Source organism: Prosopis cineraria, unplaced genomic scaffold (genome assembly GCF_029017545.1).
Source record: "Prosopis cineraria cultivar Desert tree isolate PC_DT_omini unplaced genomic scaffold, ASM2901754v1 PC12, whole genome shotgun sequence".
Taxonomy (NCBI): Eukaryota; Viridiplantae; Streptophyta; class Magnoliopsida; order Fabales; family Fabaceae; genus Prosopis; species Prosopis cineraria.
Genome location: NW_026555343.1, coordinates 37601335 through 37627639, shown reverse-complemented (window position 1 = coordinate 37627639; position 26305 = coordinate 37601335). Strand labels below are relative to the sequence as shown.

The 26305-nt window shown below is 28.6% G+C and overlaps 2 protein-coding genes, 1 long non-coding RNA gene and 1 other non-coding gene across 4 annotated transcripts; 3 read left to right on the top strand and 1 right to left on the bottom strand.

Annotated features, from left to right (window-relative positions):
- Window positions 1–589: 589 nt before the first annotated feature.
- On the top strand, window positions 590–671 carry TRNAS-CGA (transfer RNA serine (anticodon CGA)). The gene has a single exon. It is a non-coding gene; the product is annotated as a tRNA-Ser (tRNA).
- Window positions 672–3462: 2791 nt separating this feature from the next.
- On the top strand, window positions 3463–6964 carry LOC129288480 (peroxisome biogenesis protein 2-like). The gene is made up of 8 exons (XM_054925074.1): window positions 3463–3712; window positions 4204–4317; window positions 4420–4573; window positions 5011–5147; window positions 5251–5351; window positions 5556–5673; window positions 5980–6146; window positions 6307–6964. The coding sequence occupies exons 1-8, from the start codon at window positions 3536–3538 to the stop codon at window positions 6422–6424; spliced, it is 1086 nt and encodes a 361-aa protein (XP_054781049.1). The 5' UTR covers window positions 3463–3535; the 3' UTR covers window positions 6425–6964.
- A 10325-nt stretch (window positions 6965–17289) lies between these two features.
- Window positions 17290–25517, top strand: LOC129288426 (transcription factor bHLH68-like). Its single transcript, XM_054924989.1, has 9 exons — window positions 17290–17675; window positions 17934–18330; window positions 18440–18514; window positions 18784–18849; window positions 19021–19086; window positions 20194–20250; window positions 20803–20850; window positions 23819–23866; window positions 25161–25517. Exons 1-9 carry the CDS (start codon window positions 17551–17553, stop codon window positions 25299–25301), a joined length of 1023 nt encoding a protein of 340 aa, XP_054780964.1. The 5' UTR covers window positions 17290–17550; the 3' UTR covers window positions 25302–25517.
- On the bottom strand, window positions 21734–22527 carry LOC129288427 (uncharacterized). Its single transcript, XR_008588003.1, has 2 exons — window positions 22276–22527; window positions 21734–21987 (listed from the first exon to the last, which is right to left on the bottom strand). It is a non-coding gene; the product is annotated as an uncharacterized LOC129288427 (long non-coding RNA).
- Window positions 25518–26305: the final 788 nt, after the last annotated feature.

Here is a 26305-nt window from a genome sequence, read left to right as displayed (position 1 = left end):
TTTTATTTTTAAAATACATTACATTTGACCATTATAAATTACCTCTAGGTATGATCAACCATTATCATAGACCATCATCATTAATCACAGTTAACTACCGCTATCAATCTTTTTTTAACTCTGAATTTTTTTTCAAATTAACATAATCAAATAGATTTTAATTTTGGTTGGTTTTAAAAAATAATTTTTAAAACAAAGAATGAGAACAAAACCAAACAAGCTCTATATAGAGCAATCCCAATTTTTTCTTTTTCCTTTGAGTCTAAAAAGTTCAAGTGAGTTGGGTACCATGGTCAAGATATGTTTTCAGGTTTAGAACATTTATAAAGATACTTGTAAATCATTCATTAATAAAATCCTCACATTGTTAATGAGATTTCAACATGTGAACTTGTGGGGGTATGGGCTACATTATCTTATCATTATATCCCAATTGCTTCAATGCAAGAAGTGCTGACACCCAATCTCAACGTTCGAAATGGGCCTTTGGACCCGTAACACGTTATGTGCGATCCAGCCCACCACTTGCCTTTGCTCAACGACGATATGATATGAAAGAAAAGTTATAAATTTGAACTAATTTTAAAGCGTCGATATGTCCGAGTGGTTAAGGAGACAGACTCGAAATCTGTTGGGCTTTGCCTGCGCAGGTTCGAATCCTGCTGTCGACGCATTTTGAGCCGTCCGATTTTTGAAATTTTTGCTCCTTCCAGTGGCCACAAACGCAAAAGGCCCTCTACGTGGGCCCGTTTTGACAGAAGTGTGCCTGGTTGACAAGTGCACCAGAGGCTCTTAACAGCGCAAGAGTCACTAGTTCCTCACGCAAATGTTTATAATTCACTATTGAAGCCACAGTCTTTGTGAAAATTTGTACGGCATAAAATTTAAGCATTGTTTAATTAAAAATAAGTGTTATAAGTGAGTTGTAAGTATTCTCATCATTTATACAAATTATTAAAGAAAGAAATGAAGGCTAGTATGAATAAGATCATCAATATTTATTATAATTTCACTATCATTTCATAACTTTTTTTTTTTTGGATCGTTCCCACTTCTCCATTAATTCATAGCCTTATTTTTATATATCTAATTTTATCAACTCATTTCATTTTTTTTTCTAACAATTGGATGAACAATCCATTAAAAATAATATATTATTTATATTTATTATTCACTTAGACTCGCCCCTTATTTTGTTATTTTATAGTGTTTATCTCTCATGCTAATATTCCTTCAGTTTCCTAAAGCATATTCAACTATTTCATTAGAATCAAGGGAAGTTAGTTAACTTATTAATTTTACCTAAAAATATAATAAATTTTTAATTTTACCACTATTTAAATGTATATTAAAAAATAAAATTATATAAAAACACTAAAATAAAGTATTTTTTTTCTTACCGAGAAAAGTAAGTTACATACAATTATGGATAGTTTGAGAGCAGTGTCCCAATATCTTTTTGCAGCATAGCAACCAAAAAGGCAAACTACAAGTTGCAAGAATTACAAGGACATATGATAAGTGTTGAGTGTAGGGACATGAATCAATGCTTGAGTCGTGCCCGGAAGGACACAGTCCTTAATAACTATTCTGGCACACCAGGACAATGAATCGACAGTTTTTCATAATTAAACAAGTACTTCTTGCAGAGCAAGGAACTAGAACAGTATAGCTAAAATGAGGTCAGACGAATAACATAGCAAAAGCTAGAGGGAGGAGAGAATTGCCCTAAAAGCTCAAGATTTATTTGTTTGTACCCATGGCTATATATAGCCCAAAGATGGAGACATGAACGTTGGCTCATAATCATCGAATTAAGACTTCGATTACACACATATAAAACACCATTAATCTAGAGACATTGGCAGACAAATACGTTTAAGACATTAACTTACAAAATTAGTTTTCAGAAATAGTTTAATGCTTAAACAACTGCCAAAGCTTCAAATTCAAATTTAAACAGCAAAATTTGAGGTTTTTTGGGTAAGCTAAAAATAATTACTTATTTAATTGTTTTGTAATAAATGATTCGGTAAAAAAAATCCAATGCCTCTTAAACTTGCACATAGGAGACAAATTAATTGATTTCAATTACGATTATCCTGAGTTAGTTTGTCTCATATACATGAGCCCACTTCTCCTCTAAACTCATTTTATCAGTCCACTTCATTTCTTAATATTTATACACTAGGAGAGTTCTTCATTTAAGTAATGTAGAACTTTTGACACACACAGGTACTTTTGATACACACACAATAATAAGTTTCGGACAAAAATAAGAAGAGGCAAGGCTAAGGGGAGAGATATCTAGTGAAGAGGGTAAATTGAATAGACTCCTAATCTTTTTCCAGCCTCCCATGGCACAGTAGCTGATCATTGAGAACAACGTGCAAACGTGGTATCTTATATTTCTTGCATTTAATAATGGAACGAAAAAGTGTCCAAGAAGCATGCAATATTGCTAGCTTCAAAATTCCAAGACTCGAATGCCCTTGGGTCAAAGTATTTTGTTGCCCAGCTTTCAGAGCTGGGGGACCATTGAAGGTGATTACAAATTTACAATGAACAAAATGGGAATAGTTCCTTTGTGCCATTGAAATTATTTCCATGGGTGTTGCAGCCTTATTTTGACCACATTTTTATTTCGACATGCCCAAAGAGCTTCCATGAAAAAAAAAAAAAGGGAAAGGAAATGAAGAATTATAACGATAGCTGACCACTGTGCTATGAGAACTTCAAAATCTATTCGCAAATCCAGTTATCTATAGATAGACTATTAGCTACAATTGTTCTCAAATTCAAATGTGATCCAAACCAAATTGTTCTTGAAAATGGACAAAAAAAGAAATAAATGATCATAAGATTCATCTGGAGAACTACAAAAAAACAAAGTTCAGAGACATAAGATGATGAAGACGCAGACAGTGGTCGGCAAAGAATGCCGAATGATTTTCCAAATAAGCAACTTAGGGGGTAATTTCATTTTTCAAAGAATTTCCCAAACGAAACCATGCAGGACAGTTATTTTAAATTAACAAATTATAACATTTCTTAACCATATATGTATATAAGCTTGGAAGCTAAGTGTTATGTCCTGCATCTTTGGGACTTGTGAAAGGTTTTAGTTTCAAGTTTTTTGAGGACACAACAATAAACTTATAATAAAATGATATCAAAATTAGATTTATGTTTATCTAATCATTGAGTTCTTTTGGTGGGTTATTTCTTTGACTAAAGAAGTAGTTAATTTTTGGGAGAGAGTAATGATCCCAATGTCATTAAGTTTGTATAGATTTTAATTTTTGAAAATGATTGTATTTGTAATGTAATTCTTAATAATTTCTAATTACCTATGCAGGATGTAATTTTTGTTCTTTTTTTAATTATTTTCTTTCTTTTCCTTTTCCTTTTGTTTTTGTTTTTTGATGGACTGGAAAACCCTTCTGCTTCAACCGCCTAGAACAGTGGTGACCAGAACATCCTAATCCCCCTCTCATCACTTTCTCGTGTTTCTCCTCAAAGCTCATCTTACTTCATGGACAGGGAATACCCAGCCTCTTCTTCTTCTTCTTCATCACCATCGTCATCGTCATCGTCATCGTCATCAACAACGGCAATGACCAGCAACAATCTCCCACCACCCGAAGATGCTTGGCTTGATACCTGCCACAAGTGGCTGCCTCGTTGGGAATCTCATTCACTTTCTCATCAGGTCCTTCTCTCTAATCCGCCCTAACATAGCGTCACTTCCTCAATTGTATTCAATCCCGCAATTTTCCCCTTATTTTGTGATTTAGGGTTTCAGTTTCATGCTTTTGATGTTACTTAATGTTCATAACTATGCCTTCCTTGCTAATTGGTGATTTTTGTTTAGTACTGTTCCTCTTTTGGCACGTAACATACGATTTCTTTGATGTTTTTTTGTGCCACTACCCTTCTGCCAAATTCGTTTGAATGAGGACTGTGGAGGAATGCTTATCTTAAAGTTTTTTGTCTTGCTGACGAATTCACTCTCATCAATGGAAGCCCAGTGATTTTTTGATGTAAAAATTGATTTGCATGCCTGAGCCCGCTATTGCCTGATCCCTGATGGTTACTTTTCCGTGTGATATAATTTCCTTGCATTCTAAATTCCCAGTAGTAGAATGAATACGCGTTCGTGTCCCCGCCCACGGTTGATTAGTTTTGTTGAACTCCCTGCAGTCAACAATTCCTATTTCTATATCAAGAGTTAACCAAGTTGATGCTGCTAGACTGGATGTTGAAATGTCAGCCATGTTGAAGGAACAGTTGGTTAAAGTGTTTTCTTTAATGAAGGTACAGTGTTGTCTTGCTTTCATATTTTTATGAAATGAATTATAATAGTAGTTTTGGAACTTCTCTGAACATCTTTTAAATTCTTGTTGTTTTTGGATTTAGCCAGGAATGTTATTTCAGTACGAAGCTGAGCTTGATGCTTTCCTTGAGTTTCTTATTTGGAGATTCTCAATTTGGGTTGATAAGCCAACTCCAGGTATTGCTCTCATGAACCTGAGGTATAGAGATGAGCGTGCAGTTGAACCAAGAGAAAAAGGTAAGAAGGTCTGAATATCATCTATTGGAATATGTGATATGTTTGAGTTAAAATGTGAGAGTTAGCTTTCTGTCAGTTGTACAAGGCTATTGTTAGTCTTGCCAGCTCTATGAATGATTGTGTCCTTTAGATAGTGTCAATGCCGATTTTCTCTTAAATATCATTTTGTAAGATGTGCCAATTCAGGCTGATTCAAAGTGTCTTTCGAGCCATTTCTGTCTGCTCACGTGATGCATCGATAGAAGTTTTAAATATGATCATTTAAAGAGACTTTTCCTTGCCTTAAAACAACCAATAACTGGAGCGAGGAATATCCACTCTGATTTCCTGTGACGAGTAACCACTGCATATATTCTTTCATTAGGGTGCACTCATTTTAGTGTCATGTTGACCTGTACAAACTTATAATACTGTTACTTGCATGGTGACTCCCACAGTCAGAACTGGTCTTGAAGGTCCTGGATTGACTGTTGCTCAAAAGATTTGGTATTGTATCGCAACTGTTGGTGGTCAGTATATCTGGGCTCGCATACAATCCTTTTCTGCTTTTCGTCGGTGGGGTGATTCTGATCAGGTAATTTCTTGGCTATTTTGGGCCCCAAACTGACAGCTGCTGACCTTCTCTCCAGATGGAGGTGGATGGGAATGACTTCTCATCTGGTTTTTATTTCATTTAGAGGTCACTGGCTCGTCGGGTATGGATCCTTATACAACGTATAGAAGGAATTTATAAAGCTGCTTCATTTGGCAACTTGTTGATATTTCTTTATACTGGAAGGTATTTCTTTTCAAGACTCAGATGATTAACCAAACGCTATTTTTCTTATTCATCTATTTTCAATTATTTTCTACTCTAATTGAGTGATTGGTCATTGGTTTTATTTGGTTTTGAGTGTTTTTAAAAGTCCTTTAGGATGGGTGTATCTCATGATAAACTGCACCATCTACTAATCTTCCTTATGATTGTGCTGATGTAAAGCAGATATAGAAATCTCATTGAAAGGGCTTTACGAGCTAGGCTTGTCTATGGGAGCCCAAATATGAACCGTGCTGTTAGCTTTGAATATATGAACCGGCAGTTAGTTTGGAATGAATTCTCGGTAATTCTTCCTCACCAACGAATTTAGTCTCTTCGTTTACTTGACAGTGCTATTGACCTAGATTTTTTTGTTCCAGTGTTTTTTGTATTGAAATCGATCTGCATTGTGTCCATTGTTTGCTTATAATGCTGGGGAACTTGTTTTTGCCGCCGATTATGTTTCAATTGAAATGAGATTTGGACCTTGGCTTGTTTTCACTCCTGCACTTGCATACTATTTTTACTTATTTTTCTAGTTTATGTGAATATGCAAGTGTCTTTTCCCCTCATTTGCCGCATTGGAGCTCATATCTTGTTCTGCTGGCAGGAAATGTTGCTGCTGCTTCTTCCCCTTCTTAATTCATCATCTATGAGAAATCTCCTTCGACCATTTTCGAAGGATAAATCCTCAAATTCAGATCAAGATGACAATGTGTGCCCCATTTGTCGATCTACTCCAACTATTCCTTTTGTTGCTCTTCCCTGTCACCACAGGTGCATTTCTAGACGTACAATTTCTCTTCACTTTCATTTTGATTATAAGTTATGGTGATGGAACATGGAATTTCTATCTATGAAAGTATCCTTTTGTGTGTATTCTTTAAATTAAAAAAAAAACATGGTCATTGAAGGATCAAATTTTCTCTGGACACAGATATTGTTACTACTGTCTTCGAACACGCTGTGCTGCTTCTCCATCATTTAGATGTTCCAGGTGTAGTGAGCCAGTCGCTGCTATGCAGCGGCATAATGGCGGTATCACCAGTGGATAACGGGAGAATTACAATTAAGTCCTAAATAAGGAAATTAATTATTTTTTCAGCTAATTTACAAGTCAAACTTCAATATTTACTAGTAGACGGGACTTGTAAGTTATTGGTTTTCTTATCTGGGAACTATTTGTAATTCTCCCATGGATAATTCATGCAAAGGGAGAATAACGGAAAAGTGTTGGAAAGCATTTGATCAACATACAGAATTAGCGAGATATTAAATACTACCAAGAATTAGGGCGGTATTTTTTTCCCCTTTTGTTTTGATTCTCTCTTAATATTTTACATAGATTTTTTTTAAAAAAATTGATATTCCATTATAGTTGAGTTATAGCATCTCTTCCTCCAATGAGTGATGTATTTATTTTGTAGCAATTTCTAGTGTTTCCACGCCTTCCTTTGTTTTCTTCTTCTTTTGTTTCATGTATTTTAGCAAATCTAGCCGTTGTCATTCATTTACAATGCCTTGGTCTTATATTGTGTTGTGACAATGTTGATTATCCCGCGTGGGTTAATATATTGTGGTCACTTGAATCTGAATTATACAATTTTAAAAACCTGGGTTTTTTTTTTTGGTTGCTTATGAGTTATGATGATTGCGGACAATAATAGGTGCAGGACTGCAGGCCGTGTTAGGATTTAACAATGAATTAAAATATATACTTCTTTAATCTCATATATAAGACATTTTTAACATGTTTCATCATAACCAACAAAAACTTTAAAACTCAATAACGTTGTTTAAAAATTTAATAATTTTTTTAACTTTTTCTTTATTAAATATACATATTTTGACAATGTATTTCTCTCCAACATTTAATGGAAGTTAAATGAAAAAATTTACAATGAAAATTTAATGAAGTGATTTATAAATATGATAAAAAATTTTTCTATCTTTGCCTTATAAATAAGATTAAAGAGAGTATATATACTATAAAAATTTAATAAATTTTGGGGGATTAGAAGTGTGTGACATGTATATAATACTATGAAAAATTTCATAATTTAAGATGTTGTGACCCTTGTTGGTCCTTCCTTTTTTAGCCCATAGGTGGCAAAGATGAAAAACAGGTGGGCTCAACTTTATGAGCCCAACTTTTAAGGGTCTAAGCCTTTAAGGTTTGGTTTCTCATTTTTATCTTTTTTGTTTTAAGATTTAGCCCTTATTTAAAGGGCTTAAGGTCAGGCTCATGAGCCCTGTTTTGAAAAAAAATAGAAATAAAATTAAGCATTATAAATTATTTAAAATATTTTAAAATTAAAAAAATTCTCATAATCTTTTAGAAACTAAACAACACATATTTAAAAGTCTAGTAAAAAAATTTAAATCTTAATTAAAAAAGATTTATTTTGTATAAATATACAAATATAATAATTATAAAAAAATAAAAAATATTAAAAAATTTATACTGTACATTAATATTTATTAAATTATATTAAATTAATTTTAAAATAAATTAAAATTAATAATAATATAATGCAGTTCTTTGGCTTTAAATGTATGTTTCACTAAAAAAAAATTAATAATAATATAACAGAGCTTGAAGGGTCGTTTGAATTTGAGCTCTTTTTTACATGACTTATCAAAATCAAATCCTCAAGTTTAGTTACTTTAAAAAAATTTAATTTTTAATATCTAAATCTTTATTTAAACAGGATTTTTAAGTCTGATTTTTCAAACTCAACTTTTATTTCCTGTTAATAGGTGGTGATTTGAGTTTACTCGATGTTGATTTTTACCCTTGTTCTTTGGGCCAAATTTTCATCCAATAATGTTAGCTGAGGTCAGAAAAATGAAAATGATATTTGAGAGCACAATTGACTTCAAAGTTAAAAGCCGAATCATATCACCTCTTGTTAAGTGCTAATTCATGTTAACTTCTATTGTTATATACATATATTTATTAATTTTTAAAGACTTAATTCATTTCGTAGTGAGAGACCATATGTATAATTCAGTATATGGTTATAAATATTTTTAAAAAAATGACAATAAATGATAATTTGGTCTCTCAAAATGTCATTGTTCCTTTAAAGTTTTTAGAGATTTTTTTGTTATTAATGAATTTATATAAATTATCAAATTACCCTTGTTAAAAATAAATAATTTAAAATTTTTATTTAAATATTCATAATTTTTCTTCTTACATTGCAACAATGCAATAGTAAATAAAGAATTAACATGCAAAATTATAATTTGATGTTGCATTATTGCATATATAAGAAAAAAGTTGTAAATATTTAAACAAAAATTGTGAATCATTTATTTTAATAAGGATAATTTGATAATTTATATAAATTTATTAATGACAGAAAAATTTTTAGGCACTTCATGAAAGTTATTACATTTTGATGGATCAAATTGTCATTTATACATTTTAGAAGGATTTTATTATCATTTTTAAAAAAATTTAAAAAATAAAAAGATCCATATTATTATATTTCCGTCATTTTTAATCTGTAAGGTATCTAAAAATATTTTTAAATATGATTGTGGTCTACTTTTAAATTTTAAGATCCATAATTTTTTTAAAAAAAATTGACTCCTATATTTTTCAAATGTTTAGAAAGGTATATTGTATATTTTTTATGATAACAATAATAGCTAATTTTAACATGAAAATTGAAATTGATTTAAAAATAAAAAAATATTTAACTATTTTAAGCACGTTTCAATTTCAATAAACTTGAAAATTCAAATTGTTAGAGCTAGATTCGATTATATAATTTTTTTTTTTTTACTTGTTTTAACTTGTTCATGTCGGCCTTCAAATTTCTAGTTCCTTCATTGGAACTGTATGCCCTATTATTCACTCCATGCGTGGAAAGAAAGTACTGCTAGTTTTAGTTTTACAAGGGACAACTTTATTCATAGCCAGTTGCATGTTGATCTTAAACAAGCCCTTGATGCCTAATGGCCCCAATAGAATTTAAGGAAAAAAAAAAGATAATTTAATTTTTTCCGGTGCAAGACTATTCATTCTGTTTAAATGTTTACAGAACAACGAAAAGAGAAAGGGTTAAAAGAGGGAAAACATTCAACACGTCAAGTTCAGTCAAAGCCTTTATTCCTTCCTTATCTTCTCTTTTTCTTTGTTTTTTTGGTTGTTTCCTTGCATGATTGAAAATGAAAAGCTCATAATTCAGAGAAAAGGCAAGACTTCACTGCAAGTTCAAGGATGTTTGGTGAGACAAACTTTATATGCAAGTGATAGAGTGGAAGACCAATGGTCAAACTCAAGTCCATGTCCTCAATTTCTTATGGTCACTTTCTTCCCCTCAGCATGTGGCATGTGGAATTCAGAAGATTTTTATTGGGGGGAAAAAAGGAAATTAAAGTTGTGAAATAATTCCAACTTTGTCATGTTTCCTTTTCATTGATTCGTAGTGTGATGGGAAAAAATTGTTACAAAAGAAGCGTAAAGGGTACCAACAACTTGGCAATTTGGAAAACTTGCCCACCTCAAACAACCTACGTAATGCCATTATATATAATCATATGGATTGTCTAATACGGTCTCCAGTCCAAAAGATTGAGTCAGGATTTTGAAACAGAGTCAGGCTTGGCAGGTTACCTATTTTAATTTTGTAGGACTCGAGCTTAAAAATAAAAAAAAAAATTTTAGTACAACCATACTTCCAGGCCTAGCTCTTTTAAGTCATGTAAAAATAGATTCAAATTGGGGCTTGGACGGCCTGTTTTCATAAAAACTAATATTTTAATTTTAATTTTAATTTATGCTTTAGAATATAATTTTATATTTTAAAATAATAATTTATATTTTTTAAATTTTTAAACATTGCAATTTGTATTCTAAAAAAAGAATACTCTTTTGATTTTATTTATAAAACACTTCTAACATGCCTTACCAAAATTAAGGAAAACTTAAAATTCATTAATTTTGTCTAGAAATGTAATAATTTTTTAACTTTATTTCTATTAAATATATATACTTTAATAACATTTTTTTTTTAACATTTAATGGAGGTTAAATGAAAAAATTTATGATAAAAATTTAATAAAGTAATTTTAAATGTGACTAAAAAATTTTCTCCCTCTATCCTATAAATAGGACTAGAGGGAGTATAAAATGTTATAGAGCAAAAATTATTTTTTTAAAAAAATAATAATAATAAAAGTAGGCTTACGATCCAACCTTGTATCCATTGAATAAGAGCTGAGTTTTAGATATATATATATATATATATATATTTTGATAACTGGACTTATGGGCATGAACCCTATGAATACCCCGCCCATTTCCACTTTACCAAAATATAAATACTTTTAACTACCTTCATATATATATATATATATATTTATGATGTGTTTGGATTAATAGGAATTTGAATTTATTTAGACCAAATTCTTCATTTGGATATATAAAAATATATGAATTTAAATTTGATTCAAATTCAAATCCATTTCAAATTATAATTCCTTTGTAAACTCAAACATTTGGTTTCATTGGCAGTTTTACTAGTGATACATCTATAATTCTTGTTTCTTTTCTCATCTCTTATAAATTTAAAAATAAACATGAACTAATCTTTCTCAATTTTTCATTCTCATTTATAATCTCAACTAATCTCCCTTTCTATCTGAAAATTTTTTAAACTACTCGAACAAATGATTTTAAATATATGAACTTGGAATATGAGATTTTAAATGCAAAATTTAAAATTTAAAATTTAAATTTAAATCTATTAATTCAGACTGTCACGGCCTTGGAGAATATCCTAAAATATTCTAGACATCTCCACATCCCTCTCTAAGTTCCTAGAACTTTCTAGAAACTTCTAAATTTTTTTAAATTATTTTAGATTGTTCTAGATACTTCTAGAATATTCTAGAACATATTATATTCTTCTTGAACGTTCTAAATTCTCCTGAAAATCTCTGCATTATTCTGGATGTCTCCAAAAGTACTGTAATTCTATGTTTCTTCTCTTTCTGAATAGAAGTTGTGATAAGACGTACCTTACTTTATTTATTATATAATGTTTTTCTACAACACAATTAATAAAGACATTTATGTAAAGAAAGAAATTAATGCCACTTTTTGTAAAGCACCTGCATTTTAGACCAACATTGGTCGATGGAAAATGTCTATATTTTGGACGAGATGGTAGGGTATTATTTGACCTATCTGGAGGCAATTCTCCCAACATGTTCTTTTTTCATTTATAAGATCTGAACCATCAACTTCAATTAAGGGAAATTACGTCTCTTTCGTCGGATCTAATTTACATATTTTCTTGAAAAATAAATGTATTTTATGGGATTAACATAAATTTTTAAGAAAAAAAATTCTATATTGATATTAACATAATAGATATAGTTAATCATAGGAAAAATTATATATAGACCCCATGGAATTGACTTATTTATAAATAAGTTTTGTAAAATTCAGAAATCACAACTAAGTCTCTTGAAACCTCAGTGTAATTTGAAGTTTTGATAAAAAGACAATCATATCCCTATTAAATATATATATATATATATATTACATCATTCAAATAATTTATAACTATATTATCAATAATTATGATTATATTTCATCAATAATTTACAGTTGTAACTTTAACTTTTTGTAAGTGTAACTTCACATATTCAATAGTTAAATCGATTAATTTCACATATTCAATAGTTAAATTAATCGATTTAACTATTGAATATGTGAAGTTATACTTGTAAAAAGTTAAAGTTACAGATGTAAATTATTGATTAAGTAGTTATAAATAATTAATATTAAACTTTGTTAGTAATGCATGATTGTTTTATTATTTAATATGTGAAGTTACGATTGTAAAAAATTAAAATTATAACTATAAATTATTGATAAAATAATTATAAATTAATTACTTGATTGATGTAATGTATGTTTAATTGGGGTATTATTATTTTTGCAGCTCTCAATAAATTTGATTATAGTTTCCAAATTTTATGAAATTTATTTATGAATAATTCTATCCCACGACACCTGTGTATGTAATTTTCCTTTAATCATATGATGTAGTCCAATTTCCAAAGGGTAAATTGTGCATTTGTGCTTATCTTCTGAAAAGTTTCATTGAATGAGGCGGGTTTTGGGGCAAAGAGAATAAATCACATTATTTACAAATTTTGAATAATATGACCCGCTGCAAATCTTGTATTTTATATTAATAATTTCATTTGATACTTTTAATTGATAACGAAGTCACTTAGAGTAACATGTTACATGTATATTGCAAATTTTTTCAATATAATTTTACAAATGAAAAGTTAATTTTCTGTACAACATACATTCTGTCCTCTTTTAGCCTGAACAATACACATCCTCCCCCCCCCCCAAAAAAAAAAGAAAAAAAATTTCCCCATCATATTATGAAAATCTTAATAGTGAGACAAATGAAATTAATTAGCTCCTATAAAATAAATAAATATTAATGAAGCTGAATAATTTTTTGAGGGAAAATTAAAATATATTTTTTGAGCAAAAGATAAAAATTAAAATATATTTTATATAGCCAAAATCAAAAGGCATATAAATTTTTGTCATACAGAGGGTGTAAATATCAAATAATTCGAACCTTCTACATTAAAAAAAAATATGAAGGTACAAAGATAATGAGTATAGGACTACAAAATAGATCCCCAATATAATAGTAATATTTTTCAAATTATTTTCGTCAAATGCATGAATGTAAAGGATAAAATTTAATTCAGTGAGTAACAATGGCAGGTGGGAACATGTTGATTTTTTTTAATTTTTTTTTTAAATCTCTAACATTGGGGAAATGAAATTCATGTGCTTTGTTGTGATGTCGTTTATTGTTTTGGTAGTTGTCGTCTACAGAACGCAAACACTTTGTGATTCCTTTGGTCGGTGCTTCATCCTCTCATGTTATCTCCACTCAAAAGCAGTGTCTTCCACATGCTATATATTTTGGTTTCTCTGGTCAAAGTTACTAATTTTTTTTAAATTCAAATAACAACTTACATTTAATTTGTATTTAAAAAAAGAAAAATAAATAAAGTTGTTTTTATCGATTTAATTATTTTTGTTAGTGTATTAAAATAGTGTAATCATAATTTTATATGCATGAAAAGTTAATACATTTTTAAAAAAATTATGTTTTCTAAAATAAATAAATATGATTATAAAAACATTTAAAAATTATTTATATAATTTTCCCTATAGTTTAATAGACACAGAAACTTTGCAAGTTCACCGGTGGCCTAATGCCACAATAACACTACATCTCTTCAGTGAAAAACTGAAACTGAAAATGAGACCAGGTTGAACGTCTTAAAATTATTTATAAAATTTTCACCATGGTTTAATGCATCCAAATAGCTAGATTGTTGGTTTAATGCTATGAATTTAGAGTTGAAAAACGAGCAGCCTTGGCGCATATACGATCAAGCCCTTAAACCTAATTTTTTAAAATAATTTACTTTTAAAGCTTGACTTTTATTCAAAGAAATCAAAATGAGGCCCACAAGCCTGTTATTATTATTATTATTTTTAGTTTTTAAATGTTTTAAAATTAAATTTTTTAATTATAATATTTCATATTTTTAAAATATAAATTATAATGTTAAAAATTCAAAATAAATAATAGAAATTATAATTTTAGAGTGTAAACATATATAGTTTAAATTTAATTTAGAAATTAAAAATATTTTATTTTTTTATAGGTAAAACAAAAAAGGGCTATCTGAACTTGAACTTCTTTTTTTAGGATCTATTAAGGTAGGGTTTGAAATCTTGATTCTCCTAAAAAATGCCATTCTTTAAAGCCTAAATCCTTTTTAAAAACAAACTCAAATGAGTAGTCCGTCAGGTCTGACTTTTATTATCAATCTATTCATGATTAATTAAATTTTGAATTATTGTTAGAATACATCCCCACATCTATTGTGACTGTGTCTTGAGCATGATTGTTAATTTGTTATTTTTAGCAAGATACATGTTTGCAATAAAAAGGATAAAATGACAACTTCAAACTTATTGAAGACATGAATAACAATATAAAATCTTGAATTATTAAAATGTCAGGAAGGATAATGATATTTATTGTTAATTTATAAATAAATCTGCATGTATTGGTGAACTTCATGGGGTTTGCTATTCATCACCAATGTTTTGAATAGTAAACCCCTATCCAGATTTTTTTTGAAAAAATTATTTATATTTTTCAATATAAACATTCTAACATAAAACAAGTTATTTTTTTATATTTTGCATAAAAAGAATTTTAAAATAGAACATGCTAGCCTTTAAATTTTTATTTTTAATGTGCATGAGATAGAAAATTATAGTTTACAAGGAATCAATTTTAAAATATTAAGTTCGTCTTTATATTTTAACTATTTACAAGGTTTCAAATTCTAAAGGATTAATTGGTATAAAATCTAGTATTATTAAAATAATCAATGGTATGTGACTCATAAATTTAAATAAAGTTAGCTGTGAATCTAAATAATATTATTCATAAATTAATGGAGATTCAATTGTAAATAAATAGATAATTTTATAAATTTATGTATTATTACTTGTGAACTTAAGGATGGTCACTTGCCAATTTTAGGAAGGTTACTAGTGAATTTATGAAAATTAAATGGTGAACAAACATAAATTTGATGGATTTATACATTACTTGTGATTTAGGAACCCTACCATGTTTCCAAATAATAAATATATATTCACAATTGACTTTTTGTAAATTTATAAGTAATTTTCAAAAAAATTACAAGTAATTATTCTTAAATTTACAAGTAAAGATATATATATTCATGAAACTATATATTCATTTATAATTAATTTTTTATATATTCACAAAATAATTTTCTTAAATTCATAGTCAACTTCCTTTAAATTCATGAGCGGCTTTGCAAATAAAAACCTTTCATGAAGTTGTTTTAATATTTTAATATATTTATAATGTTCATCATTTTCATTTTCCCTAAAAAAAACTTGCATGTTAATATTATCCATACATTACTAATAAATGTTAATCTAGTTGATAAAAATTTAATTCATAACTTATAAAATCAACTCACTTCAAGGTTTTGTAATAAAATATATATTAACTACACATAACTGGTTCCTCTCTCTCATTATGACTATTAATTAATCCTATGAATCCCTCAATAAGAACCAATTAAAACAAAATTAAGGACTTATGGGTGTCATAACTCAGAAGCCTGTTGTTAATTATTGTCATTCTGTGAGATTTGGGGGTACATATTAAAAGGAGGCACTAGGATGCCAAATTTTTGTTTATACATGTGAACCTGAATTATTGCTTCCCACATTTCACTCTTTTTTTTTTTTAAAAAAAATAACCTAAAAATAAAAAATAAAAATATGCGTTCTGACATTGATTCCAAATTAGGCCCTACCTCTACCCTACTCCCACCTAGCTAAGCTACCTTTGTCCCCAAAACAACCCTAACGAGTCATCTTATTACAATTTTTTTTGGGTTATTTTATCATTATATTTTCTTTTGTAATGGAGTGCTAGTAGTATAAGACATGGTTTATGGCTAAATGTAATATAAAATATAAGCCACTTAATATTATTTTAAATTTATTCATATATTAATTAATGTAAACATGTGAAATATAATATGCTAAAAACGCCTTCTCACTTTTCATAGTATAGGAGTTAAGAGCAAAAAAAAAAAAAAAGCATGTCATTTTTTCATAAAAGTAAATAAATATAATTAATTATTTTTATGGGTATGTGATATATGATTAGAAATACCTTATAATTTAAACTGGATAGAGTAAGTATTTATTATTTTGTTATTTTTTCATATTTATATATTTATTCATGTTAAATTTTTACAATTTAAAAATTTACATAAATTTTTAAAATGAAATGTATTGAAAATTATTGAGATCGTATATTACGTGACTTGTGTTTGTGAGAATGCCTATGAAATTTATTTTTTTACTTGTCTTCTTCTCTATCATATTGCAAAGAGATTTGATTAATCTGATAAAATTTGAAAAATTGTATGGTATTCATAAAACAATAGCTGAAAAAAAAATAATAAAACAAGAGAAAATTTTTTGGGGGTGGTTGGGGGGGGGGGGGAGGGAATAAAATGATGAAACAAATGAGTCTTCCAGATGATCATACTCTCTGGCAATTTTTTGTTTTGACGCCTTAAAAAAGCACTTTAAATTTAATTGGTGTAAACTGTATTTTAAAAATAGTCTGTAGACACTTATGAATAATCAGCATATTAATATGTTTAATTATAATATATATATATATATATATATAAATGGATACACCCCAGATCGAGGAAGCTAATGAAGCTTCCACTAAACGTTATTAATTATTAATTAATGTGATTCATTAAGAGAGAGCTCTTAATACGCTGTATGCCCACCAGCTTTTCTCTTTCCCCTCCAACTTTATTATCATTATTAGTATAATAGAAAGCGAAAAAGCACCCTTAAAAAAGGAACGCTTGGTGAATGAAAGAAAGAGACTAAAGAGACTCATGAAATTAAGAGCCTCAGTTCATAGTTTTTCTCAACCTCCATATGTACTCCCGGTTCAAAATATGAGTAATTTTTTAAAAAATTTTGCATATTAATAAATTTTTTATTAAAAATATATCTCATTTTTTTACTCCTAATTTAAGTTACCAAAATATTTTATGATGAGTGGGAGATACACTTGCATAAATATTTAAGTTAATAAATACAAGGAATAAAGTAGTAAACTTTTTTTATATATATTAAATTACTTATATTTTGAATTAAAATTAACTAAGAGGAAATGCTTATATTTTGAATTAGAGGGAGTATAAAATTCTAACTCTGTCTTCCAAGTTCCTTCAAGCGGTCCTCTGAAAATAAAAAAGCAAAGTTAAAGCTTTACATGTGTGCGTATATATAGCCTCTTGTACTCGAGCCCTCAATCACATATCAGAAAGCTAGAGAGGAAAGTAAAGTAGAAAGCCACGAGAAGATCCCAAAAAGAAGAACCAAAAAACTTATTTGGGTTTCTGGTTTTTGTGAAGGGGCATGAACTGGACAAATCTGTTTCAGCAGTACAGCAAGTGATCATCATCATCATCATCATCATCATCATCATCATCATCATCATCGATCATGGGTGGGAACCCTAATTTGTGGAGCAATATGCATGACGCTAATTACGTGCTTGGATCTTCCATTCCTTTCAATTCCCTCCCTCAAAACCCAGAGCCTCCTTCTTCTTGGAGTCAGCTCCTCTTGTAATTCTCTCTTCTCTCTTCATTAATTAATCCTTGTCTTCCAAGTGTTTGATAGATTGGATTACAGAATTTGATCCAACAACTATGCTATATATAGCTTTTCTTGGCTGTTTGAAAGCTTGATTAACTTCCATATTCTAATCTTTCTTTAGCTCAAGCTTATAATTATTTGGAGATCATTCAAGAGCCACGAACTGATGAGCCGAACCTGATAAATATAACCGTGCATATTATTAACTTTGTGGGTCGTTTCTGCAGCTCAGGAGCGCCAGGAGAAGAAAAGAGATTGGGTTTTGATCATTTTCAAGCAAAAAAGTTAGGAACGTGGGAAGAACAAGTTCTGGATCCTTGTTTGTCGTCTACAGTTCATCTTGCCGAAGGAATAAAGCAAGAGACAGGTTTCCACAGTAGAAACTTGTACGGCCATGCTGGTGAGGAATTTCAGGGTACTTCTTCTTCATCTGGTGGTGGGTCAGCAGCGATTTGGTCACACATGGTGGTTCCAGTTTCTTCTTCTCCTGGGTCTTGCGTCACTAGCTTGACCAGTAGTAGTAATTATAACAACAATAGCAACAACACTGTATTGGATTCTTTCTCTTATAAGAAGGCTGACACTAATAAGAAAAATCATCTTCTTGCAGATCACTCATCTGAGGTAATTAATCATACAGATCACTTTAAATCTAGTTTCTTGATGTTTAAGAGCGAGCCTACATACACTGTATTCGAAAATTAAGATGTTTTCTTATGATCTATTTATGCAGTGTAGCACAGCCGCTGGTAGGGTCTTCAAGAAAGCTAGGGTTCAAGCATCTTCAAGCCTCCAGCCTCCTCTCAAGGTGACCCCTACAGATCTCTCTCCCTCTCTCTCCTCTCATGCAAGGCGTGATGAGTACTGTACTATGGACTTAGCTTGAATCATTATATATTTAAAGGATAACTATACTAATCTCATGATAAGATAATGGTGAGGGGTTTAATTTTTTTTATACTTCATTATTATATATATGGGATGTCTTGGTACTGATTGTCTCTTTCAAATTAATATATTCTTTGTGGTACTGATCGAAGCATTAAAAAATGTGATTAATGGAAAATGAATGAACAGGTGAGGAAGGAGAAGCTGGGAGATAGAATATCAGCTCTTCACCAACTAGTTTCTCCATTTGGAAAGGTAATTAATCACAACATTCAATTTTTAGTATATGCTCGTATATTTTTCTTGTTTGTTTTAAAAAATTAAGCAAAGGTAATTAAGGTATTTTTTGAGATTATATATATATATATATAAAGAGGAAAAGAAAAAGAAAAGATGACACGAGATGGAAGTGGTTTGCCTTTGCAGACTGACACAGCTTCAGTGTTGTTGGAAGCCATCGGATATATCAGATTCCTTCATGGTCAAATTGAGGTGATGTTTCTCTCTCCCCCACAATATAATAAAACTCGCACCATTGTAGCAGTATCTAATAATTTGTAGAATTATTATGTGATTCATAAATATTACAATAATATCATCATTTATGTACAAAATATATTAACACTTATAATTTGTTTCTTGAACTCCTTACTGTATCATCATATGTCAAAATGTTTCTAGTTATTTTAATAATTTCATAATAAAAATTTTTTTAAAACATTTTTTTAATAATAAACTTGTTTTAAAAAATATCTTTAATTAATTATGAGTTGATTAAAATTTATTTTTAAATTTGGATAAATGAAATTTTTTAAAAAATTAATCACTCCCTCTATTCAAAAATGTAAAGTATTTTTAATCGAATTTCACCCTCAATAAAGTAGTTATCTACTTTCAAATTTACCCTATTTTTTTATATTTATCCCTATTAAATACCCTTTAATAAATATAAAGTCATTATCAATAGGGGCACTTTTAAAAAAAAGATAATAATTACATCTTGAAAGACTAAAAATGACTTACATTTTTAAAAATATAACTTCTCAAAAAATATCTTATATTTTTAAACAGAGAGGTATATTTTAAATAAATTAAATAAATTTTAATATTTTTATTGATTTTAATAAAATATATTAAAAATAATTTATAAATAAATAAGATAAGAAGAGCTACCACTTACTCCCTCCATTTAAAAATATAAGGCATTTTTAAATTTTTAAGATATAATCATTACCTTGTTTTTCTATTAATAATAAATTTATATTTATTATATGATTTTTAATAAAAATAAATATAAAAATATAAAATTAATTAAAAAATAAATAATTATTTTATTAAAGAGTAAAATTTTATTAAAAATATTTTATATTTTTTAATGGGGGAATTATAAAAAAACCTTGCACTGTTATTGCTATTGTACGAACTCTGCAAGATGTTCAGACTTGAGAGTCAGTGAGGAGAGCACGCAATTAAAGTGAAAGTTTCATCAACTTTTATGTTTGTCTCTCTTGAAAAACAAACTTTATTTTTTATTACTTTTTATGAAAGTTTTTTTTTTCTTTTTTCTTTTTTATTCTTATTTCTTCTCCATCGCTGCAGGCTCTATGTTTTCCTTATTTCGGAAATTCATCAAAAAACTTGAGGAATCATCACTTTGTAAGTATACTTAATTTTTTTGGCCAAAAAAAGTATACTGATTTTTTAATTTACATATTTTCTATTATATTTGCATGTTCTATTTTTATGAATAGATTATATGAATTTCATTTACATTTTATACGAACAATATTTTTTTTTTGCTTTTTAAGGATATTAAAAAAAATTTACATGAAATTCAAATATTTAGAAAGGCAATAAAATTACGACAACGAATAAATTATACTGATATTTTAAAAAAATTTCAGGAATGAGTCCATCTCCTCTTGACTTTGAAGGAAATATTGTACTATATAATTTGGAAAGAAATTACACACACACACACAAACTCAAAGAAAATAGATGTATGTAATATACTTATGATGATTTTTTTGTTGTTGCGTTATTTCAAAGTCATAGCGAAAAAACCAATAAATATCTATATTTTTTATTCTATGTTTATTCTATGTTCTATTTTTTATTCTTTCTCAAAACACAAACACATATGTGGGATCAATATATAAAAATTGAAGTGAGAGTGGTGTTTACAAATTATATTGGTTTGATGAACAGGTGAATCATGGAGATAGGAATTCTGTATTCCCTGAGGACCCTGGACAGGTACATTGTCATTATTATTATCATTATTATCCATCGACTTCATTAGAATTCTCAAATATCTCCTTATTACCCAAAAAAATATATGTGGCGCCATGATGCAATTATGGCAATCTTTAATAAACAATAATCCATTCAAAATAGATCACGCCTTTATCACTAACATGTTCTTTTGAATTATAACGTGCAAAGCATTAAATTGAAATTAAAATGGATAAAAGAGAAAGAAGTGATAATGTCAAAGCCTCTCTTTTCACACTTCCCTACCCAGCTAGAAGTGATATGATTTAGGTGAAAAAAAAATTAAAACTCATAAATTAAAATTTACAAATTAATCACTAGGTCATTGCTTATTTGTGAAGTTCAGAATTTTTTTTGAATTTTAAAAAATCATAATTAAATTTAGAAAATTCATATGAGGATGATTTAAAATTATATTTGAATTTGATAAAGTCTTTTACATGATAAAAACACATTTTTAACCTTTTTTTGTAAAACATATAACTTATTCATTTTCCAAAACTATTCAGTTTTTGAAATTGGTTATGTTCATTAACTTTAAAAATCCATAACTAATTCTACAAAACTGATCTTGATCTTATTCTTAGCTCATTATAAACCTTGGCAAGCCCTCTACATAAGAAAAATAAGAAACAGAACTCTAATTGGGCCAACTAATACAGTTAATACATCCCTTTAAGTTGCTTTGTTTTCATGACAGATTCTGACCCTTCATTTAGAAAAATAATTAACTCAAGCTATAGAGCTCAAATTGATTCAATTTTGAACTTTTTGGAAAGCTTAATATGTCTAGATAATGCATACATATTATTAGAATCAATAGAGTCCATTTATTATAAACATTTTAATGAAACAGTAATAATCCTCCAAAAAATCCTGCACTAGGACAATATGATACTTACATGCTTAAATCATAGCTCCAATAGTTTCTAAAGCTTCAACTCATGCTTTATCAGTCTAGACATATCAAAGATGTATATTATTGTTTTTGAGTGAATTTGCCTAACTCACATGAATTTACATGTGATTTAGAACAGAAAAGTCTCCAACTTGGCAATCTAACACTACTTGCTTAATTTTTTGAATTCTTCTTCCTTCTTGTTCTTGTTAGCTTTCCACCTAACATGGTTAGTAATTGAGAGTGAAACATAAAGTCTCAATGGCAACATAACCATTCCACATAGCATGATCCATTCAAACATTGAACATAACTAACAAGTATGGCATGATATACAATGTATTTACTAACAAATATTGAACATAAAACTTTATGTCATAACATATCATTGCACCATGGAAGAGCTTTACATAAAGCATTTAGCAACTCATAACATGACATCAAATTTCATATAAATCATTCTATAACAAGGATAAGATCATATATAAGAGAAAAGGTTAAGTTGCTACCTTCTAATTCTTGCTTTTTATTCCTTCCAATCTTCAAGGTTACTTAACCAAACCTCTAATTTATCTTCCGTTGTAACCAAAGGCCCTAACCTTCAAACTTAAGTTTTCTTACTTCGAATCACTTGGACATGAATTCCTTATTCTTCCATCCACTAGGATAATCTATGAAGCTTTAGATCTCTTGATCCTTCTTCTTCTTCTTCCTCCTCTTCCACGCTCTCCCCCCCCCCCAAATGGTGTGCTGACCGAAAATATGCTAATGGAATTGAGAGAGTTGTGATTAAAGGAAAATATCAACCATGTTTAATAAAATTTTCACTTCCATTAATCTACACCAAGTATTTGTCTTCCTTTAATTTGGGCCAAGAAAAAGTAATATTTTTAGTTTGCCTTTCTGCCCAAAGCCACGTCCTCCAACCCTTTAAAATTGACTTGGATTAGCACCCCATGAATTTTTAATCTTAGATAGAATTTTAGGCATTTTCTTAACCTAAATGAATTTATTTCTATAATAAATTCCTTTGAAAATTCTTAACCAATAAAATTAGTATTTCTCTTCCAAACATTTCTTCCTTTCATACACTAATTTCCTTTAGTTCTTCATGAATTTTGGTAATTTTTTATAATTACACTTCAAGACCCAAAACATTTAGGAATTATATTTTGATCCCTATTGACTCAACATTTTTATGTCAACATTCACTTTTGTTCAATTTTAACTTTCTCATACTCTCATTATATTTAATTAAATATAATTATCATTAAACATTGATAACTACTATTTGATTCTGGATAGATTATTACTCTTACTCACTTTTCTTTTCTTCTCTTTCATTTCTTAGTCTAATTAGTAGTTGAGCTATTTAAAAAAAAGTCAAGGATACTATCTTTATAATAGTTAGCTAAATTTAAGGTATCTTTGTATTTTAAACTCATCTTATGCCATTATCTTCTTAGAAAATTATTATATACCATATGGCTCAATAGCTTTTTTTAAGGCCTATTACAACCATATAAATGTGATCTTGAAATCCAACTGCAATCTCACTGAGCCTTTTTTTGAATCTACTATGATTCATAGGATTTAACTATGATCCTTCTCTAGGAAATTTAGGACATAAGGATAAAATTATTAAATAACTACCTTTATTCAGTCTAGCAACTATAGTGATTATTTTTTAAGACTAATCTTAAATACACCTATTACCCTCTTAGGTCCTATATATTCCTTTTAGCCTATTTTGAATTCTTCTAGACCATGACTTACTCATGCTTCAATTAAAGACACTTTCTTGATGTCTCTTAAAATATTATGTTTTTGTCCAAGAATGAACTTTAAAATTACGATGTAGTCTCTATTAACTATTCTAGCTTTTCAGGACATCTTAATGACTCTTGATTACTTACACTTAATAATTTATTGGATACTTGCATATTTTTAATATGCTAGGACCAATGTTTAGGATGTTACAAAAAATATATATACTGATGATGATGATTCTTTTTGTTTTCTTTGTGGTGCTTTCTATTTTCATTCACTAAGCTGTTGAACAATGAATCTTCCCTCAAAAGAAATGGAGCTCCAAACCAGGTATTCTTTCTTCATTTCTTCCTTTAATTGATTTAAATACATAAGCGGAAACTTTATTGAGGCTGTTGATTGCAAATTAATTAGTTGCATATATTGATAATGACAATCATGTACACCTAAAAAAGATAATGAAATTTTTTATCCTTTAAATATATTTTAATTATCAACTTGATCTCTAAAGTTTAATTTTTATTAATCAAGTTTTTAAAGTTTTATAACCATAAATAATTAATTCTTATGATGTTCTTTCCCCTTCAAACTATACGAGTTGATTGCATATGATGACTACATATGAAGATTTAGGGATTTGATTAAGGAAAAATAAATATTAGGGGCTAAATCAATAATTAAAGTAAATTTGAGGATAAAAATTTTTATTATTCCTAAAACAAGTTCACTAATTGAGGAAGGTTATCGAAGTAAGTCAATAGTCTTATTTAAAAAAAAAAATTACTCCTTTTGTTTAGAAAATAAACCATTTTGATCTAAATTGACATATACTAAAAAAAAAAATTTAGGAAGTTAATATCTTAATGTTTTTCTAACTTAGCTCTGCCCTTCTTTAAATGCATAGAACATGATTCGTATTGATGAAAAGACATATGTGCTTTTAATATACACTCTTAGGTATTTTTGAAAATAAAAGATATTACTTTTCATTAGAAATCCATAAAATGCCTTAAATACTGAACAAGAGTACTATCATTTTAAAAATACCATTCGTTAATTTTATTAACTTTTCTCCTCAAAAAATGGGAAGGGTATTTGTAGAGTAGATTTATACTGCATCTGATTTAAAATATAAGCAATTTCTTTTCACTAATATTAATTCAAAATGTAAGCAACCTAGTACATGTGAATTTTTTTTTTTCATTTTACTCCTTATATTTATTAACCTAGATTCCTGTATAAATTTATCTCTCACTTATCATGAATACATTGGTAATTGGGATTAGGAATAAAAAGGAAAAACAATGTATATTTTTATGAGAACAATGATTTTACTGGCATACGAATTTCTCTTTGAACGATACTTGTTTTTGGATAAAGCTCATAAATGCTTTACTATACTCTACTATCAAAGGGTCTCATATATTAATTAAGGAACTACAAAAATCTTTCAAAATGGTCTTGTAAAAAAAAAAAAAAAGCAGAGGGAGTATGACATTGATATGAGAATAAAGAAAAAGTGCATGGCAATAATTGTTGTTTCTCTGAGTAACATACTCGTATAAATACATTTTGGCCAACAATATATTATTATGAATGATGATGATGGAAATTAAATAAACAGGAAAGTGAAGAAGAAAAGGCAAAGGACTTGAGAAGCAGGGGATTGTGCTTGGTGCCTGTGTCTCTGAGCCATCATTTTGGAAGTGATCATAACATCATTGGGGCTGATTTTTGGTCTTCAGCTTATGGCTCTGGTTTTTAATTAACTCAACTACATTCACTAAATAATCCTTAATTAATTTACCTTCTCTCAATTTCACTACTAATTACCTGATCAGTCTTAATTAATTCAATCCATAGAGACTCAGTCTATAGAATCTAAGCATGGCAGGTTAAATTATTCCATCTCTAATAAATATGTAAACATATTTTTTACTGTAATATTTTTACCATGATATATATTTACATGTTCATCACTCTTGCTCTGCTTTGCTTATTTATTTCTTCTACTCACATAATAATTTCTCCTAATCTAACTAGCCAGGATAACTTATGATGTGTTTTGTTTTGTCTTTTAAAAAATAAAGATTATTAATTGTCAAACTGTTGATTTTTACTATACCTTCGATTCTTTCAATCATGCAATTTCATATCAAGTATATGGCAATTCAATTTTAAAAATATTAATTTTCCGTGCATCACAGTAACATATCATCCTCTTCTTTGTGTACGTGTTTTATTCAACAATATGGGAGGGAAATCCGTTGATAACATTTATATACAAAAGTATTGTAACAAAAAAAAAATATTTCCATACAAAAATATATTACTTTTGAACTACCAAAAACTTGGATCAATTGGCTCAGGAATTGATCCATTTTAACCCAAAATTTTTTGTTCGAGCCATAGAAATGCAACACCTAGGATATGTAAGTGAAAACAATATATATATATATATATATATCACTTCTATTCATTAGCTTTTCCTCAAATGTTATTTCAGTTTTTAAACTTTAATTAAGATAACATAGTCCTTGTAGTTTCTTAACTTAAGGACATATGTATGTGTTAGTTTCTATATTTTTTTTAATTCAAAATAAGTAATGCCTACAGTATTAAGACAATAAACTACAAGAACTAAATTCTAATAAATTAAATTTTAAGGTTTGAAATAAGAATTGATAGAAAATTTAAAAGCTAAAAGTTATATTTACTGTGTTTCATTTTTTGATATTATCCTATTAATTAATTATAAAAATATATGTT